This window comes from Sciurus carolinensis, chromosome 9, assembly GCF_902686445.1.
Source record: "Sciurus carolinensis chromosome 9, mSciCar1.2, whole genome shotgun sequence".
Lineage (NCBI taxonomy): Eukaryota > Metazoa > Chordata > Mammalia > Rodentia > Sciuridae > Sciurus > Sciurus carolinensis.
In genome coordinates, this window is record NC_062221.1 from 96,512,969 (window position 1) to 96,532,003 (window position 19,035).

The 19,035-nt window shown below is 36.0% G+C and overlaps 1 protein-coding gene across 1 annotated transcript in view; it reads right to left on the reverse strand.

Moving 5' to 3' along the window:
• Positions 1 to 19,035, reverse strand: part of Epha6 (EPH receptor A6) — an 874,627-nt gene that overhangs the window by 256,390 nt on the left and 599,202 nt on the right. Inside the window, exon 7 of the mRNA XM_047563348.1 lies at positions 17,657 to 17,819. Coding sequence (XP_047419304.1) covers positions 17,657 to 17,819 — 163 coding nt within the window. The remainder of the gene's footprint in view (positions 1 to 17,656; positions 17,820 to 19,035) is intronic.

Consider the following 19,035-nt stretch of genomic DNA (forward strand, 5'->3'; position numbering starts at 1 on the left):
TTTTTCTTTTCTTCCCTCTCCTTTCTGAAGCCTCTCCTGGCATATTCTTGCATCACTTTTTGCTTAACTTAGCTGACCATGTATTTGATACCTGCAATCAAAGGGTCATATTGGGGTACTCTAATTTTACGTTCCTGACTCATGGAAAAATAATTTAAAACTTAATTTGATGCCTGATTCTATTAATTAACTTCCTAGGAATATTTCCTTTTTTGAAGTACATATGCATGATATGGACTTCAAAAATTACTTTAGTAATTTTCCTTTCTCCCTCCCTTCACTTCCACCATAGAAAAACTATGTTCAACTGGCAATACTTCATCAAGCCTCTATAAAAGACTATTGTCAAAAACTTGTTATGAAATCAAACAAACACCACCATCAACAAAAATCCTCTGCATTTGTTTAAAAAAAAAAATGCTCAAGGCCATTTTCCTCAATGCATTCTAGATAGCTTTGCTATGGCATTTGTGCTTCTTGAGTGTGTGATAACTTCTGTATTTTCTGGCTGTTACCATGAATCTCAAGGGATGATGCATATGCAGTGTATCTTTAGCAGTAATCATCAAAATGAGACTTTGTTCTTTGTTTTTATGGATCTAATTTTATCTTCCTAGTATTAATTTATTAAACATTTCATGTATGTGTTTAAAACTGCCTTGGGTGTTCTTAGGGAGAAGTGCAAATAAAAATCAGCATTCTTCTGTTTAGTCAAACCTTCTGAAAAAGCATTCCTATAAAAATTAAGGGCGATTTAGATATGCTAGTATGTATGTGGGGAAAGTCATGCTACTTCCTACTTAAAATATTCAGCTTTCTTCCTAGAACATGAAATCTGACTAGGTTTGTAATTTTTTTTCTCATCCCTAAGTGAGCGATATTAATGACTTAAATTAGTTATATATATGTTCAGGAATATTCTGTTAAACAAAATTCTTAATTAAATGATATGGATGATTAGCAAAAGTTATAATAGAGGTCACTTCCATCTCCTTTGAAACACCATGAGAAGAATTTCTAAATTACACCCACACATACATTATTTTCAGCATGGAAGTGCATATATCTGCTAACTTCAAGGGAGTGACTCTATACTGTTTTTCTTTTGAAGATTGACAAAATTATTTTTCTAATTGTTTATATTTTCCTAGGTTGAGCTTTGCTGTTCCAAGCTGTCCTGATCCCCCATTTCCCACAGTACAAACTATCAGAAACCTTAAGCCAATGATGTGCCTGAGACTGGCCTCCACCAGCTTCCTGGTCATGGGCCAAGTGGGAGTACATGACTTCTCTCTCTCCTTATCTAAGTCCTAAGGATTTGGAGACCTCTGGAGGTACTCTTCAATGCAAAGGTGGAACAACCAACTCCATCCACTTCCTATTCATTCGTGGTTTCCCTTTCTTTCCAGTATACCATTTCTTCCTCTATCTTGAGTAGTTAGGACACTGGGAAAATGGTGACACAGATTCAGAAGCAGAGGGATTTTTTTTTTTTTCCTTATGAAAGCTCAGTAAGTTTATCTTTCCTGTTTGTATTAATAATCTCAAAGGTAGGGTAAAGTCTGATCAAGAGTGATATACCTTTGAAACTCAAAAATATTGCTGAATTCAAAACTGAAAGCAATTGTAAAGGTACATGGCTTTTTATCTTTTGAATCTCTATGGGTGCTGAATTGGATATCTTAACTGCTTGCTTTTGTTTAATACACTTTGAAATCTATCATCCCAGTGGGTACTTAAACGGGATGAGAGAGAAAAAATGACAAAAAGACAGCTACCTAGTTATAAAAAGGCACAGCTCCTAAGATGGATAAATACAAACAGTGAGAAGTGGGTCTCTAATGGACAAGAATTAGCCGTCAACGATTTAGAAGGATTCAGAAGGCACTTTGAGCTGCAATACAAAACATGATAGAAAAAAGAAGAATGTGCTAAAGATAATTAGACAACCCAAGTCTCTTAGGTGTGCTCCCGCTTGGTACTTGACTTGTCTGCCAGGCAACTTAGAATAATTTGGAAAAGAATAGCATAACCTTCCTTTCAGTCATATGCAAGGTAAAAATGTGATTTCTTAAAAACAAATGTTCTCAAAACTGTGTCTAATAATTTAAAAAAGCAAAATCCTTCCTCATACAAAATGCTGTGTGCTTATATTCAAGAAATAATAGCACAGGTAATACATCTGAGTCAAAATATAATTTTCAATGTAGAGCTAGGTTTGCTTTTATTTTGATTTGCTTATTCCTATGTAAACAAATCATTTTCTAGGCTATTTATTTACCTTTTAAAAAAATGTATAGAGTTGTAGGTGGTGATGGGTACTTCCATGGGTTCAACGGGTCCCCCAAAAGTTTGTGTTGGAAAGTTAATCTCTAAATTTATATGCTAATGACATCTGGAGGCAGGGCTTTGGGAGGTGATGAGGATTAATTGCAGTCATGAATGTGGGTCCCCAGGATGACATTAGTGGCTTTATAAGAAAAGGAAGGGAGACCTGAGCTACACACTTGCTCTGCCTGACCCTGTGATGTCTTCTGCCAGGTTATAATGCAGAAGGCCCCTACTGATGCCAACCAGATAGATGCTTGTGTCATATTCTTGGACTTCCTAGCCTCTAGAAAAGCAAATAAACTTCCATTTTTTATAAACTATATAGTATCAGATATTATGCTATAGCAACACAAAACAGACTAAGACTGAGGAGATGGAAAATAATATCCCCTCAAAGAAGGGGAATGACAGCTCCCAGGGAGGAGGGGGGGCAGTGGGTCCCTGGAGAGAGAAGATTTTACATTAGGCCCTGGGTCTTGGACCTTCATCTCTTCCTAGTGACAATGAGTCCCTGGCAGAAAAAGCAGGCTCTGGGCTCTAGTCTTTCATCCTTTCCCGGTAACAATATGTCCTAGAAGGGAAGGCAAACATATGGGCTCTGGGCTCTGGATTTTCATCCCAGTAACACTGAGTTTCAAGCTTTTACAGCTGTTTTCCTGAGTTAGATTTTTAACCTGCACAACTAGTTTCCAGACTGCCGAGCCAGCACGTCCCAAGTGCCGGCTAATGATTAAGTCACACTAAACATTCTGCTATGATTAACTCTCATTAAAACCTATAAAAAGCAGACCCCTCTTGTAACCAGTCACCCTTTTCTCCCCGGAAAGTGTGCTATTTGCCATTCTACCGCTGCTTGATAAAGACTACTCGCTGATCCTTTTGAGGTCTACTCCTGTAGTAGGTCATTTTTCCTTACAAAGGTAGGTACGTAGGTCTTTTCATTCTTACTTGAAAACTGAAGAGGACTTCACAGAGGATGCCCTGAGAGAGATATCTTGCCAGAATTATATTTGTCCTCCTTTTTAATTTTTTTTTCTTCTTTACTTCTTTTACTTTTTTACTCTAGATGAGTAGCAGCTGATTCACAGCACAGGATTGACTCAAAAATTTATAATGGACAATGATGAAGTCTAACTCAGAAGAAAGGTAATAATTATTATAATAATAAACACTTTTGATATGCTTATGTGAGCTACCCATGGTTCTAAACACTTTACATATACTGATGTTTAGTCTTCATAGGAATTACATGAAATAGTAGTATTATTATCTGCATTTTATAGATGGAGGAACTGAGGCACAGAGGTTAAATAACTTGCCCATGGTCACTCAGTTAGAAATAGCTGATGTGGAACATAAATGCAGACATTCTAGTTTCAGTGTTTGAGTTTCTAAACACTATACTACATTGTCCTTTGGAATTGAGACATTTTATCTTCTTGGTGTTTTAAAGAAACATAGTCCAATCCTTAGAAAAAAATTGATTGCCACAGAAATAGAAGGAACAATACTTTTGGGTCCACAGGTATTAATTGCTGGAATAGCCCTGATGGAGTCTCCCTGACATGCCTACTATGCTGGCCAAGATCTGGTGTTTCAGAAGTTCAAGTGCAGAGCTTCCTTCGCTGAGTTTAGTTTTTTAGTGTTAAGTCCTAAGAGATCAACACATCTTGGGGAATTCCACTCATCCTTGTATGTCACATATAAAAATTAAACAATCACTAACACCAAGACCAGTCAAGTTGTCTTAAGTGTTGTTTGATGGGTATGACAAATAAATGCCCAAAGGAAGACTAAGAAAAATGACTTGGTTGCTAATGGATGGTGTCTACATGCAAGAAGGTAAAGAATATTTTTTTTGTTTTTTAAATATAATATTGAAGTTAGGATGAAATTTTGGGTTGGAAATGAATAACAATAATATCAGTATTAGCACTTATTGAGCTCTAACCATAAGAATGCTGGATATTTTGCTAAGTACTTTACATGCATTTAATCAATTAATACTCACAAGAACACTGGAGAGTAAGAGATATTCTTATCCCCATTTTCCAGATGTGGAAACTACTAGTACACTGATTCACCTAAAGTTTGATATTTAGGAAGGGACAGAGTCAAGGAAGGGAAGGGGAGATCCAGGGTCAAGTACAAAGCTTGAGTTTTTATTCCAAAATCCCTCTTCAGTAATTCTATTTATTATCTATTTAGTGGGAAATATCCACAAAACTGGATTACACAAATAGGTTGCTATCATGAAACATTTCTTTCTTCTTTCTGCTTATTTATATCCGTCTTTTCCTTCAAGGATGAGGTAAGGCCCCCTCCATGAAGTCTTCATGAGCTTCCTACTTTATAGTAACAATTAGGATTATTAACAGTTAACATTTAATGATCTGATGAGGTGGGTCACACTCTGCAGTGAGCACTCTTCTCACATGAGGATAGGGCACCCTCTTCCCCTTCTCACCTTACTCCAGAGCATCTTTCTCCAGAGCATCTTTCTCCACTATCTTGGGGGACAGGGGGTTGGTTTACTGGCTTACTGAGCACTGCAGGTGGCAGGCTTGCTGGGGAGTGACCTCAGCATGGACACAAGGGAGAGTGTGGGAAGCAGAAATGGAAATATGTAGCAATGGAACTGGTATGTGGTAGCTGGGGAGTTTTGGAGCTGAGAAGGCTCTTCAGAGTCCTCAGAGATGAAACAGAGGGGCTGGGTCTTTGCACCTCACACTGAGCAGTCTCAGATTTTGGTTGCCCCTGGTGGAGGGACATGGCCCTGGGACACACAGCTGCTCTGGGCCAGAGACAAGTTCTCAGTTGGCAGGCAGAACTTCCTAGCTCAGAGAATCCCTGCCTGAGTCTTGAGGGGGGATCCTGACAATACTCTACAGTTCTGTACAACCTGATGCAACAGACATTTTGCTTATTATTTGTTTATTGTCTCTTAACTCTCTCCAGAATATATGCTCCAGGAGAGCAGGGATAAATATCTATTTCTGCTACTACAGAGTGGTTCTCACAGTTTATTGAATAGGTGACTATACAAATAAATTAATACATTTCTACTTTCCCATGATGAAACCAGTTTAAACTGACTAAATTGCATTCCTTTGGTCCTAATACCTGGGGTGTGAGAGAGTTTAGAGGCTGATCCAGACTGGCCTGGTCTAAGTCTTTAATTACTTCACCAGAAATTTCTCATTTGCAAAGTGAGGGAGAGTAACAGAGCACATTATCTTTATGTAAATGATGAGAAATTAATGTCTAGAGAGGAGAGTCCTCATGCGCCAAGAGACCAAGTCCTATGTTGCCTAGTTGACTGTATTATTTTACCTTTACCACTTAGAACATACAACCATGTGAACTAGACTGAGACAAGTCACTGGCACCTTCGTGTAGCATGTTAGTCTTAGCATCTGACTTTGCTTTGCTAACATATCATCTTTACCTTCATGCTATCTAGATATATCATCTCCCAGATAACTTAATATCCAGGATTTCTCCAACTGACCAATTTTCTTTGAAGGTTTGACATGGATGGCGTAGCTGCAGTTTTCTCAGGAGGCTGTGGTGAGCAGGCCATAATTCATGGTGTCTTGAAAGTCCAGAGACCAAATATGAACTGTCAAGGAGAGATATGCAGGCTTACATGCAGGCAGAGAGCAAGCATGTGTTAGAATTTAAATTGGTAATTCCCAAGGTTCCAGCACCTTCAGTAGGTGAATTCTTAAGGCTAAAATAGTCTCTCAGGAATTTGGAAGTTATGACAGGTATAAAAATGGCAATAAAAAAGATATTTGGAAGGTTTTAGTTTTAGTGTGGATAAAATGAAGGTGAGGAAACAATTAGATGTGTTAGCAATGATTCTAGAGAAGTCAGTTATGGGAGGTTCCCTCTGGCTGACTTGCCTGTCTCCACAACTACAGGTAGCTGGAAGAAAAATAGAAAACCAGGAAGTTTTAGCCTTCATAGCAAGATAAGGGATAGCACTTCATGGTTCCCATGAGCATCATGCTTTCTTGTTCTTGTTTTTTAAACTTTTTTAGATGTTTATAGACCTTTATTTTATTCATTTGTTTACACGTGGTGCTGAGAATTGAACCCAGTGCCTCCCATATGCTAGGCAAGCGCTTCACCACTGAGTCACAACCCCAGTCCCTTCTTGTTCTTGTAACAAGGTCATCACCACTATAGCTCTGACCTTGCACTCACTGAAGTCCTGGTTCTCCAACCTGGAAGAATTATTTAAACAGAACACCGAGTCCCAAGAATTTTAGTAGGTTATCTGTGGTTTGAATACTATTTGTCTCCTCCGAAACTCATGTTGAAATGTAATCTCCATTACAAGATGTTAACAGGTGTGACCACGTGAGACCTTTAAGAAGCAATTAGGTCATTTTCCTAATGAATGCATGGATCCGTCCAGGCAATTAATGGGTTAATGAGTTATCTCAAAAGTTGATCTGCTATAAAAGCCAGTTTGACCAGATCTCTTATATACTCCCTGTCTCTTGTCATGTGATACCCTATGTTTTTGGGGACTCTGCCAACAACAGGGTCCCATCACCAGATGCAACCCTTCAACCTTGGACCAGAACCTCTTTATTTCTTAACTTATGCAGTATTTGGCTTTTTTTTTTTTTTTTTTTTTTTGCAGTACTGGGGATCGAACTCAGGGCCTTGTGCTTGCAAGGCAAGCACTCTACCAGCTGAGCTGTCTCCCCAGCCCTATTTGGCATGTTTTGAGCAACAGAAAATAGACTAAAAAATACAGATCCAGTGTGAGGTCTGAGAATCTGCATTTCTAGTGCATTCTCGGGTGTTTCCTGATGCCTTTGGTGCTGGGCCTGTATTTTGGAATTCATGGTTCTAGTCATATTGAAATTCTCCCAGTTACAAGACAGCTCCATGCTCTCTTTGAGCTGCACACTTGCGGGTGCAGGAGAGAACAGTGTCCTAGTCCTCTCTTCCCACCCCACTCCCTCCCTCATCATTTTCATGGTCAAGTTTTACTAAATGTTAATGTCTCCTGTAGCGCATCACTTCTTATGGAAGCTTCCCTTGACAAGTTTGTATTTTTCTCCTTGTGTTTCTTTACACATCTCATACTACCTAACATAGCAATCTTGTTTAACTTGCTGAACCTCTTGCTAGCTTTTGTGAAAGCAGGAAACAAGTTTACCTTTTGTATTTGAATCCCTAGTGCCTTCCTTGATATCTGGTCCATCCATTAATATGTTTTGATTCATTCATATGTTTTGATGGGGTGAATGAGTAAACTGAGCAATGAAATACTCTTCTGTTTGCCTTCACTCTTTTTTGGGGGTGCAGGGGAGGTGCTGGGAATTGGTCCCAGGGGTACTAAACCACTGACCAACATCCCCAGCCCTTTCCTATATTTTATTTAGCAACTGAATCCCACTGACTTGCTTAGGGTCTTGATAAGTTTCCAAGGCTGGCATTGAACTTGGGATGCTCCCGCTTCAGCCTCTCAGGCTGCTGGGTTTACAGGCAGATGCCACCATGCCCAGCTTTGCTTTAGCTCTTACTGCTTTCAATTGTCCTTCACTTTCTCCCTTATTATATTAAATTTAGGGAAAAAAATAGCAAATTCCCACCCCAAATTATTGTTACTTGCAAAGATAACAACTTATGCAACAATATTTAATACCTTACCCATTTCCTAACTTTATCTGAATATGGGAATAGGAAGTTTGTACGAATACAGAATATATGTATCACAGGTATGCTAGCTTCAATAATGTTTCATTGTTTATTGTTTGTGGTATGCTGAAATTGATTATTGAAAACATCATTTTTGTGTGCTTTCTGGTTATGTTTTCTGCAAACATAAAATAATTAATTTAAGAAAACTATCGTGCAAGACCATTTTAAAATGGATGCTCAGTTTTCCAAATCAAAAGAGACTGTGAAACTCAGTCTGTTGTGAGTCAGCTCTTTTATATCTGGTAGTCAGGCTGCCACATTCTGCTACTCTGCCTATCTTCATAGCACAGTAATGTGCTCACACCTGTCATGCTCAGGTTTGTGCACACACAGCTAAATCTTTTCGAGGGCTGAGATTTTGCCAAGAATTCCTGTTATAAAATTTAAATTCACTGAACTACTGTTTCTCTTGAAAAAGTAAAGTGTAACACAAACAATTTGGCTGTTTTTTTAATTCTTCACACAGGCATTTGTAGAGCTGGCTGGGTTATTTTAGAAACATCTGTCCATTCAGTGTTGTGACTCATAATGAGATAAAGCAAAAACAGATGGTTTGCATTGGGTTAACAGAAACTTCAAAGATATCGCTTTAGACAATTGAACATGATTTTTATTGCAAAGTAGTACTGTGAAAATTTAAAAATTTCAAACTTTGTACGTTTTGAATAGTGCTTAATATTTACATTATATATAATAATTATAATGTGTCTTGGGCATTTCAACAACTCTGACTCAGCTCAATTTTTTTTTCAGTTCTGAGAAAGGAAGGATTGCTATGTGGGTAGTATTGGATATGGAAAATGACAAACCCCAAAATAGTACAGCCTGGGAAGATGGAGTGAAGAGGAAACCAGCACATTGATGGCATTGATCCTTCCCCAGTGCATTCTTTCCCAGTGACAGAACAATCCCTAGAAAGGAAGCCAAAGCATTGATCCTACCCCAAACAAATCCTTTCCCAGTGACAGTACAACGGGGCCCCGAAGGGAAAGAGATAAGTACTGAACACTAACTCCAGACCCTCCATTCTTCTCCAAGTAAAAATATTGCACAGTAAAAACAAATTTTCAAATTCTCACAAACCTGCTTCCTAAGTGCCCAAACTGACCCTAGGCCCCCCAACCACATCTTGCCCAATGAAACAGACCTCAAATTCCTAAGTGCCCCAATCGAGAAGCTCATTAATTAAGTCACCTCTCAGTATAACCTATATAAACATAGATGCCCCTTTGGGCCGATGGCTCATTTTCCATCAGGAAAGTGTGTCCATCCGAGGTGATTCTGTTCCTGAATAAAGGCATTGGCTGATCCGTGAAGTTTATGTTTGGTGCGGTCCTATTGTGCTAGCAGGTAGAATTCAACTGCGTAATATAACTCTAAAAGGAACTAAAACTGTGTGCTGTGTCATTCTACCAGTCTGTGAGTCTGTGGCTTCCCAAAGGACAATTCATCCCAGCATCACAGGTTTTAGCCTTCCTTGTAGAATCTCTTCTATATGATATGAATACGTATCACTCTACAGCAAACCTCAGTTCCCCTAAGACTTTAAAAATACCATTGCGTAAATACCTACTGAACTAGACTGAAATCCCCTTTCCTTCTTTAACTTAATACCTAATCAAGCCAACAGTGGAGGGTGAGGGTGAGCTACAATCCAGAATCACACCAGCTGCTCTCCGTAGACCTCCAAATGGTTAGAGTAAGAAATTATGCTTCGTTCACTTGGCTCTTGATGCTTTTCTAACAACTAAAATATGACATTAAAAAATACAAGTCCATAAAGCTGATTTGTAAAGCCTGAAAAATGACTCTAAAGCTTCAAGTATTATACAGAGAATAAATTTTTCACTAAATTTGGAGCAATTCAAAATGTCTTAGGAAATTTGTGGTCTCTAGAAGAATTCAAGGCTGTAAAGTCCAATAGCTTGACAGAAAAATTCAGGCAATTTACAGGATGGATGGAAAAGAAAAGTCCATTTCAAATCAATTCAAATTAAAATCAGACTTTGGGAATGAAATAAATAAAGAACTCTGTTAGTAAATCCCAAATGTGGTTTATTTGTGAGCTTCCTGAAGACAGAGAAGAAAACATGTATGATTAAGTTCTGAAAATCTAGTGTACAGTATAGTGACTACAGCTAATATTGTATTGTTTACTTGAAATTTGTTAAGTAAACAGTCCCTGCACACATAAAATGAAAAAAAAAAGAAGAAAAAAGAAGTCTTCTGATCTTGAAAAAACTTCTAATCAATAAGATGATTTATATACCAAAGAAATCAGATTTTTATCTATGCTGCTGTATGTTACTATCTGCTGTATTAAGAAATATATCTACTTCTGTTTGTTATTTCCCTTTTAGATCTGAGCCAAATTATAACACTGCACTTTGAAATACCCATTTTATAACTTCTAAGTACCTGTTAATAGCTAATGATTTTCTTTCCAGCCCATTTAGCAAAGTTATGATCTTTAATATTTTTCATATTAAGACCTTCAATCTGTCTCATGGTACATAAGTCTGGTTCCGATCACTTAAAATCCTTATTTGATCTAGGAAAAATAGAAACAAAATAGCTTTTTTGTCCATGCAATCTCCCTTAAAGGGAAACTTCCATTTTCTGTGCAGATAGTTACTCTTCATGAAGATCCTGAATATATATAAGTAAATCATATTAACTGCATTATTTTGCTCCTTGATCTATCATGTGTGCACTAAAACAGAAATCTGCATTTAAAAAACTGCATAGCTCTCTGAACATGATGTATGATGATTAATAAATAATTAGTCTTCTGAAAATCTGTGTTTAAGGTCAAAGATGCATTAATTTAAGGAGAGATATTATTAAAGTACAGTAGAGAATAGGAGATAAGAATGAAAAAAGCATGTAGAATATTGGAAGGAATGACCAAAGTGAATAAGAAAAATGAAAATACTGAATGAGTAGAAATGGAACTCAGTCTTAGTTGTCAGAATCAGTATGAACAGGGCCTAAACATAATGTCTCCATTCCAAAAACTTACTGTCTGGGGAGAAGTACTGCTAAGTTGGATGTACTTCTTTATGCCTCAGTATCCTGATCCATAAAATGGGCATGATAATAGTTTCTACTTCAAAAACTAAGTGTGTTAGTAGCCTGAAAGAGCAGAATAGTGCTTGCGACACAGATGGAACTCAACAAATATGAATTCTTAATGTTAGAAGTAACACTAACTTCTATTTTAACTTCCTCAATGAAGCAGGGATTTCCCTTATGACTTGTTGAACAAGTGCCCCTCAGCACACATTCTTACTAGAAGGAGACTTCATTACCTCATAAGGTAGGCTAGTTTTTATTCAGACATCCCAACTGCTAGGAAAGTTTTCTTTCCCATTGACGTTTGCATTTATACAGTTATGGCTGCCAGCACTGAAAGTATACTATTGATTGGAGATTATTTCAAATTAAATTCTTATATACTGTAACTTGTCCTCCTCTGGGTAGTCATAAATATGACATCTGCCTTCTATTTGATTAATTAACTTTTTTATTGCTCCACCAGGGTCAGCTGGTCCTCTTTCTGCTTCATGCTCCACCATTAATGAGCATTCCAAAATTCCTGGCTGCTGTTAATAATGATGTAGCTAATTTTCATCCTAAGTAATTGAAGCAGTACAGATTGTGTTTCAGCCAATAGACTGGATCAAACATACTGGAGTACTTTTAAAAAGGAGTTTAAGGTGGAAAATGTGTTGACAATGAAAAAGTCATTTTGCTCTACCTACAATGTCTCTGAAATTTAAAATTAGTAATTTATATATAATTAAAAGGCATTTATTATGTTTCTATATAATACAAGCTAGTTTCAGTTTGTACCCCAAATAAAGCAAGCACTATTGTTTATCTGTGACAAATAAAATTATTTGAATCTTTCTTTTTGGATTGCTAGGCAATATAATATTCTTTCATATTTAACTTTTTAAAAATTATCTTTTCTTTATTTAATAAATGCATATTGGGACCTAATTATGTACAAGGATATTTTACAAGATACAAAGATACATAGGCTACAGTTATGGATCTCAAAAGAGTTTACAACCTAGTAAAGAATTAAACCCATGCACAATAAAATACTATGAAAAGTCCTAGGGAAGAGCAGTGATTTCTTACTGGGCTAATTGAGAGCATTTCAAAGAAGTCTAGTATGTGAACAGGACCAACTATAGACAGTGTGATAGTTTTCTAAATATTCCAGTTGAAAGTCATGCAAGAACTTAAATGTAGTGAAGATACAGAACATTTTGTGCATTAAGCATCTAATTTGCTAATCTAATTTTCCTAGAGTACATGTAAACTTGAGGGAAATGACAGGAACATTGCCAATGTGGGTTAGATTCGAAAAAAGATGAATAGTTGTTAAAAAAAAATTCACATTTAATTAAATGAAAAACTTCCAAAAATCTTGGGTTATATTTTCTTACCTATGTTTTTATTTTTAAATTATGATTCATTGTGCACATTAATTGTACAAAATAATGGGTTTCTCTGTGGCATTTCATAAATGCATATATTGTCTTCGATCATGTAACCCTCCTAGAATATTTAAGTGTACAAAAGGAGTATAGAAAAATTAGTCAAATGGAACATGAAGAATGCTACAGGGAAGAAAGAATGGAGACTATCATGCACCTTAATTTTCAGGATCATTTCCCAGCTATAAATTGTTTAAATGACTCAAATTGCTTAAATATCAAACCATACTAAAATAGATAAATCTTATGAATATTTTCAAAATAATTAAGTAATTAAATTCATTCATTTGTATCTACATACCACTTTTCTTTACAAACATGTAAGAGATGACATAAGATTTTATTTTGAAATACTCTGGTTCAGTAATTTATATTGCTAATGCTGATCATCATGACTTTTGTGTGATTATGTAGACAATTATTATGACTTAGATAAATAATACATATACAAATGTTGACAGATGTGGCTTTTGTGCTACAAAACTGCTTTATGTAGCCTACAGGTGAAGACCTAAATTTACATGTTGTTAAAATTTAAGCTATAATTAATCCTTTCAGGGAAAAGGAACACATTGCTTATAGGTTGGCAATGTAAGAGTTCTCTGGAGTCATTTGGATAATCATTAGGGCAATGGAAGAGGTAAACTGCTAATTATTGTATGTAAAATTCCAGTTTTCTTCAAAAATTGACTTCAAGATAAGAATTTGGCTTGCTTTTGATAGTTTACAAGTTATTTTACAGTATTTAAACAGAAGATTCAAGCTGGCTATAATCTAGCATAAAATATTTGATTTTGGTTTTAAATTATGAACATGTAAAATTATTTTGTTTCTCCAAAGTACATTTAAATATTAGATAAATGTTTCTTCTAAATAAAGCAAGTTTTTGATTTTATTTTATTTATTCTTTTTAAAAAATATAGCTGTAATTTATCAAATTATTTAAAAACATATTAAATAGTTTTTTGTCATTAATAATACATGTGTATAATTGATATAGTCTATTTTAATTCTCATCTTTTCCCCATTGAAGTCTTGAAAATAAGCACAGGAATAAGAACAAATTTGAAGCAATTAAAATTTTCTTTGTTTCATCCATATGAGCCAAAAGGGGCTATACTTGATCAGTAAGTATGTGGATATGTGTTTATGGTTGATACTTTGGGCATAATGTAAATTTATTTTAATTTTGAGAAAGTTCTTATTAGTTTCTCACTTAACTTCATATGGAGTATATATGTTATCACCTTCTTACTACTTATCCTATAATTATGATAATGTTGTTAAATCTTTGAAAAAGCAGAGAAGGATCAAATATAATACCTAAAGCAGTACCCAATAATAAGGCCGGCACTCAATAGATTCTGTTAATGGACATATTATTTCATTTTACTCTAAGTCTAGTAAGATATTAAAAAACACAAAGTCAGCAGTGAAACACAGAAGAAAAATATTGTCACCCTATGACTACTACTTCCCATATTACTTCATCACTCTTTCCTTTCCATATATACTTATGTAATACAATTATTCTACAGACTTAGGGAGGTGAAAAATCCATAGCTCTAGTTCAAGTGGAGTGATTTTAAAGTCTAGCAGTTGTAATTAGTAACCTTTACATTGGCTAGCCACTTTCCACTAGTATGTTCTCACCACGCAAAAATAATCAAGTGCTGCTCTGGAAGGGCAAGAGGAGTCACCGTGACTGTTCTCCTGATGCCTTTATGATAAACAGCACAAACAGTTCAGGGCATTGTGATTCTGAAAAGGAACAATTTTGTATTCTGTGCTCCGTCTTGTTGGTTGTTAGCAAACTAGAAGCAGAACAAAGTAAAAAATAGGTGTAGCTAAAGAGAAGTGGATTGTAAACTACTTCATCTTGCTTATTTTTAAAAATTCGAACTGCGCCATCGAATGAGAGAGAACCTAATCTCTCCTCCCCAACCCACATGCCATCTCTATGTATGTATTATAAATTTAGTTAATTAAATGGAATGCACAAGAGAAAACTAAATAATAAAGTTGACGTTACAATAGTTCAGGCACTACTCGAGAAACAAAGGCTATAAAAATTTAAACATGAGCTAGGAGAGTATGAAGAGGAAAAGACTGATGCCATCAATTGGGATTCACATCATCATATTCCTGAATTTATGGTAAACCTGCCCATATTCCTACCATGACATTATTCATCGAAATTCTCTTCTGGGTATAAACAGCATGCTTGAAAATGCAATTTAAAGCTAACCAGATAAAAAATGATCCTTTAAGTGATTTTCCCTTAGGCTGTAAATTAACTTAGGAGCTATTCTATATACCCAAACTCTAGTTTTAGACAAACACACTTTTCAGATTCTTAGACATTTTGTCTCTTCAAGAGTGTAATCAAAGACACTTTTGTGGCATTCACAAATCAGTAACTCAGAGCATAGTTTTCACCTTCTTCGGTTGCCATTCTCAGATGGCTCTAGGTTCCCATCTTGTCCCTCCACTCATTAGTTAACTGATTTGGGTATTTAAGTTTTATAGAGATATGATCTTGTTGGAAATAAAGGAGATAATGTGTGTGAATTATTCAGCTTGCAGTCTTTCATGAGCTACTACTTAGTCATGTCACTCCTAACTCAAATCCTCCAATGCAACTTCAGTAGCTTCAGGATGTGCGCCAACACCTTGCCATAGCCAAAGAAGTACCTTCATCTCAGTCTCTGCATAACTCTCTACCTACCTTCACCTTCTACTTATTTGACCACTCACATTTCGTTGTTGTGGCCACATTCAATTATTTGCTCTTCAAATTGTTTATGCTGTCTCAGGCCCCGGTGCTGTTGCTGTTCCTTGTTTACTCCTCTTTCTACAGTAAGCCCTGACTTTCACCCTCAGAAGACCTACATGACCCATTTATGCTGAATTGGAATTCCTTTCCCAGACCCTCAAGGCATCCCTTGCATACCTTTAAGATGGTACATGCCACTAATCTAGTATTTTGCTTCCCACAAGTCTAGATTGTAAATTATGGGAACAAAAATCATAGCTTTTATTAATTTTTTATCCCCAGGGTCTCAAGCTGAATATAACACATATTAAGTGCCATGTACATTTTGTTGAATGAGTAAATATTGTTCTGAGTCACTGGTGGGCATGGGGCCTAAGAAAGGAACTTTATTCCATATAACATCTTAAGAAATTTTTGTCCTGAAATTATGATTTGTTGAAATCTAGAGCTGAAATAAATTTAAAAAAATTAAATGCCTAGAACAAAATTTACTTTTTATTAAACTAGATTTCCTTCTCTACAAGGCCCAAAATGAATTCAAATGACTTAGATTTAGTACAATGATTTTCTGAGTATATTTCTCACTTAATTATGAAATACTAAAAATTTCAGACTTTTATAAGTTAAGTAAATTTCTTCATCTAAAAAATAATAAAACTGAAAGCTTTTTAACTTTGTCTAGTTGTTCAATAAACTTTTGGTAAATAATATCTTTAAAGATAAACACAATTAAACAGCCTGAACTAACTGTTCCGTAAACCAAATTCTCCTTGTATTGACTGTCCTTGCTAATGCTTGACATTTGGTTAAGGAAAAATCAGTCAGCAGGACACAGTAGGGACATTTCTTTAGGTATTTTTATGTTGATTTTATTGTGAAATTATGTTCTGTGATCATTACATTCTTTTCTCAATAACTGAAACTTCAGTTTGAGGGGTCATGATTTAGGATTATAAATCATTATCACTGATATTAAACATCCAAGTCACAAGTACTCACTTTGACTCATTTGTTACTTTCACTCCTACAACTGTGTTCCTTAGTGAAATAGGTAAGTGCTCCTCCACTTTTTAGTTAGATATAATGGTAACAAAGTACTTATGGATCGGTATTCTTCATCAGTGTAATAACAACAATAAATATTCATTCTGTCATAGAATTTGAAGAAGATCCTCTCCCCGGAGTGATAAACTAGAGAAATTGTGGCCTATTTCATGATCTTACCTGTAGCATTTTAGAATAATAAAAATGATAGGACTTGGCAGATGATGGACTAGTTAAAAGACCAGGTCTTAGAAGAAGATAACTCTCAATTTCAAATTTTAGTTTAGCTTCTTACCACCCACAAGAACTTGAACAAATTCTCCACTCGCCCAGGCTTCTGTTTTCTTATTGTTTTAATTAGGAAAATAATGCCTGTCTCCTTGAATGTGGAAAGATTTGAATGAGATAATTCATGTAAAATACTTTATTTCAGATATTTATTAGGAGTTCAGTAAACGGTAGCTATTATTGTTGTTATCCATGAAGAATAACCATAATAAATTTTCTCTTTCTGAATTTTTATAGTTTAACAATGACAGGAACAGATTTTTATTATATATTTGAACTTTTTTTTCCCCACAGAAGTACACTGTGAAAGTATTCCATATTACCCTGACAAAGATGGATTTCTGAAAGCTAAAAGGAATTCAATAGTAGAGCTGGGTTTAGAATCAGATAAAAATTTCAAAACCTCTGTTGCATGATGTTGGGCCTCACTCCCTTCATGTCCCATTTTGGTTTTCAGTACATTGAGGCAATGCAATTAACATGAACTTCTAATTAAGACCATGCATCTACATATATAAAATTATATTGTGAATTTGGGTGGAATGTATCTCCTCATTCTGTTTTTATTGACCTGAGATAAAAAGCCAAAGCTGCACAATTTTGAACTAACTGCTCAAATAATTTGTTCATGGTTTCACTCTCTTCCAATTTTTCATTAGTATTATATTACTATGCCAAGACTGGTTAACAATTAGGCTAACACCATCCATTGAGACTCTATGTGATAGCGTGAGTGATGAATTCTGCATAAAGGGACTGATTTTGGCCACATTATGATTGTGATAGAGCAAGGCGTCTCATGGAAATATTTAATGATGGCAGAGAAACATTAACTCGAATGACTGTATGAATATTTACACGAACAGAATCATATTTGGAGAGGCTATTAAAAATTTAGGACACCTGGTTTTCAAACATCAGGTCAAATTGGAAGAGTCCTAAATTAACATCTTATTTTATATCGTTGTATGAAACTTACTTTCATCTCCTGTTTCAAATTCGAACTTCTGACTGTAGCCGCTGTACCCTGTAGCGGTCCTCACTCGGATATGAAATACGTACTTGGTGGCCGGCTTGAGACCTGTGATGATGACACTGGGGGCCTTGGATCTCGTGGAGGAATAGGTGAGCTGCTCGTGTTCCTGAGGGACAGAAAAAAGGAAGGAAATGAAGCAGCAGCACCCTACCTTTTTCCAGAGACATTCCAAAGTTAAACTGAAGAACTGTGCTCTGAATATCAGAAACATTGATTAAAAAGGAGTCAAAGCATGATTTTCCGTAGTTTAGCATTGAATAGTTCACCATTATGATGCATGTGATATGGCCTTGATTTGGAAATTTATTAAGGAACCCAACTGCGCTTGGGTTCTTGGAGCTTTAGATTTTTCATCCAGCTCTAAGGAGTGCTGTACACAGAATGGCGGCTGCATCTTGAATACAATGGGCACATCAGGTCAGACCATGCCAGCAGAGTGCCAGGAGCAAGGGGGGAGAATTCAAGTACCGCTACTCACTTCTACCCGCAGGTAGTGCCAAAATGCCGGCGCTATCCGTGGGTAGACCTGTGGGTGAAAGGAAAAATAAATTAATTGTTTTTAAAGTTTGAAATCTTTTTCCAGAAATCAATTGCTTTGATCTGTAACTCAGTGATTCACCAGTAGTCGTAACTGAGGCTGAGCTAACTTTAACAAATAAAAGGATTAATTTCTTTCCTTGAGGTTGAATTGACTCCTTCCCTATCTATATTGCTCTACTTTATTTTTAAACATGTGTGAGTCACATAGTAATCATGAGATAGATTTTAAAATAATCTGCCCATGAAGGAACACTGAAGACATGGAAAGTTATGGAAGGCTTGGCACACCTGTGGGATCAGTGGCAGGGCTTCTGGCTTGGTGTTTCTTAACCTGTGTTAACTAAGCTACTTCACTTCACTAAGGGGAACTGGATTTGCCAGGATGTTCTGAATGATCTAGTCAGACAGCGTCCTTCACATGAGCTCTCTTGCCCATTATTTCAGAACAGAAGAGCTCAAGTTCACTTAACCTGTCCTTGAAAGGGTTGTCCACAAGATGCTGGTGATGGGACAAATTAAACTTGACACTTTTTGTATTATAAAGTCATTATATAATAACTTAAAAGTTACATTCTAAGTTATCATACAGTAACTTTATAATGATATTTTAATAGGATATCTGAAAGACCCTGGACAGATTGAACCCCTCTAATCTGAAAATCCAAAAATCTGAAATGCTCCCGAAACAAGTTTTTGATTACTGACATGGTGCCACAGATGAAAGAGTCCACATCTGGCTCTATTTGATGTGTCACAGTCAAAATGCGAGTGTACTAAAAATA